The sequence below is a fragment of the Electrophorus electricus genome, chromosome 21 (genome assembly GCF_013358815.1).
Source record: "Electrophorus electricus isolate fEleEle1 chromosome 21, fEleEle1.pri, whole genome shotgun sequence".
Lineage (NCBI taxonomy): Eukaryota > Metazoa > Chordata > Actinopteri > Gymnotiformes > Gymnotidae > Electrophorus > Electrophorus electricus.
In genome coordinates, this window is record NC_049555.1 from 3673982 (window position 1) to 3676335 (window position 2354).

The window sequence follows — 2354 nt, forward strand, 5'->3', positions numbered from 1 at the left end:
CTTCAGTTTTTAGTTTGATTACCTTGTAGAATCCTTTTTTTTCTCATATGCCTTCTAACAAAAGTCCAGCCAAGATCTGAGTGTTTGTTTTCTTTTTTTTTTCTTTTTCTTTTTTTTTAAAAAAAGGATTATTCCCATACTTATGTACAAGCCAGAAATTGATGTCTCATACAGATTCTGTGAAAGGACTAGAAGACTGTAACTCCTTTAGATATGCATAGGCCTCTTTATATCTTACTGGATGCTGGCCAGTTCTGAGAATGGTTTAAAGCTGTTCCATGTTTTATCTATATCTTAAAGATAGACTTATCTGTGCTTTTATTTGTTTAATTATTTCTAATATCCTTGCCCTGACACATTTTCATCAAAAGCCTTGTCTCAAATTGCTCCATGTTGGGGTGTGACTGGGAAGTAATTGATATATTTAACTGCTCTCCCAGATACAGGTGTATTACTACTAAAATAATACATAACACTGTCGTTTCTAAATCCCCAGTCATCTAGTTTTAAAGTTAAACATTCAAATCTAAAATAAAAATGCAGACTTCAGAATTAGTAGAAGAGAATAGCTGGTCACGTCATTTATTGCAGGTTAACATTAACAAGCATTATTGAGGCACCCTATGGAGAATGTCTAACAGTCACACATTTCTATATATTTGTCACAATTAATTATGTATTCACCCCACCTTCTTTTATATATTAGTGTTTGCATTCGCCACCATTATATCCAAACCATACATTAGTCAATATATGCAAACTTATATCCAATACCCACACCAGTTGGAGCCCGTTACCACCACATTCCAAGAGAAAACGTCTCTTGACCTTGTCCTAAAGAAGATTGTTTTTCCATACAATCCTGAGCCTGGTGGAGAGGTCATATTTCTTACCCTGAGGTCCACCAAAGCCTACCCAGGATCCTTTGCAGACACCTCTGCCCTGCACGCAAATCATTCTGAAAGGACACAGAATCTCTATACTCCCTTATGTTATATGCTATTAATATAGCTAATGCAATTTTAGCCCTCTTTCCCCTGTAAACACTCTTTTTATTACCTGAACACCTCAACTGCACACATGTGGACTTCAGTCCAGGAATTATGTTATCTGGAGAAGAGAAAGAGCTGAATGCTTATGTAATCAATTGTTTTCTGTTTTTTATTTGTGATTTTTTTTATTGTGGATTTTGTACATTTTCACATTTCATTTCATTTATTTATTTTTTAACACTTTTAGACATTTCTGTTCATAAATGGCAGAACACTGTAATGTTGTGTTGTATCTTAATAAATTATGAAAAAGCCCAGCAGAAGTTGAATTCTACTTGACTTCTGTTCTAGTGAAGAATATCCATACTTGCTCCACAATCACCTGCTGCACTGATCTGAGTGGAGATGGTGTGGGTTCATAGTGGCAGGAGTCCTGATCCGGACTGTGGCTCATGAATAACAAAATGACATTTCAGCCCATGGTATGTGCACAGTGTCAGTGTGAACTCATAACCTGAAATGAAAGGCAGACAGTGAGGATCTGTGAATTTGATTCTTTATTTTGATGCTTTGTAAAAATATGCTTCAATGTTGCATATATATTCAGGTTACAAAACCACATCAAAGTTTCTTCACGTGTCCCTCCATCAGACACTTAAAGACAAATGCCATGGTTGGTTGGTTTTTGGTGACATGGTGATCACAGTGGTAATGTGGGAGGGGGGTGCTCTGGTTTATTTTTTCAGGACCTCCATGTCCACGTCCTCTGTGCGTGAGACCACCTTGCCATCAACCATCTCTTCGATCACGGTGCGTACGCGTTTAGTTATCACGGGTTCATCTGAAGGGGTGGGGAGGGGGACAATCATGAGGAGCTCAGCATGGAACACCAACATTCACAAAATGATTGTGCCTTGTCAAGCACTGCTGCCTGTTCAGTCTTTCATTCTCCTTTATTGTTTGTGGAACCACTTATCCAATTACTCAAGACCACTGATGAAAAAAAGACGATAATAAAGTGTCCTTTAATTATTACTGTATTCTTAATAATATCAAATAACTTACGTTTAGGAGGTGGGGGTGGAGTGATCTTGGTTTCATCGACCTTGGAAACAAATTTGGTATCTACAACCTTGGATTCAACAACCTTGGTCACTGTGGTTTTCCCATAAGAACTGAAGGAAGAGAAATGACAATTCACAAGAACAGAGGGCATCAGTCTTGTGAAACATCACCAAGTGCCTCCTTTTCAATGATGCACACAAAACACTCCTCGAGAGCTAATAGTGCTCCCTTATGGGAACCATGTGGTTGCTAAATGTAAGTGAATTTAAGTCAAATAATTAAATAAATTTGCATTTA

General features: G+C 37.5%; 1 protein-coding gene across 1 annotated transcript in view; it reads right to left on the reverse strand.

Moving 5' to 3' along the window:
• Positions 1 to 1532: 1532 nt before the first annotated feature.
• The window catches only part of LOC113588511 (keratin, type I cytoskeletal 19-like), a 3858-nt gene continuing 3036 nt past the window's right edge, over positions 1533 to 2354 (reverse strand). Inside the window, exons 7-8 of the mRNA XM_035520865.1 lie at positions 2058 to 2167; positions 1533 to 1833 (exon numbers count right to left, since the gene is read on the reverse strand). Of these exons, the coding sequence (XP_035376758.1) occupies positions 1727 to 1833; positions 2058 to 2167 (217 nt within the window). The 3' untranslated portion in view covers positions 1533 to 1726. The remainder of the gene's footprint in view (positions 1834 to 2057; positions 2168 to 2354) is intronic.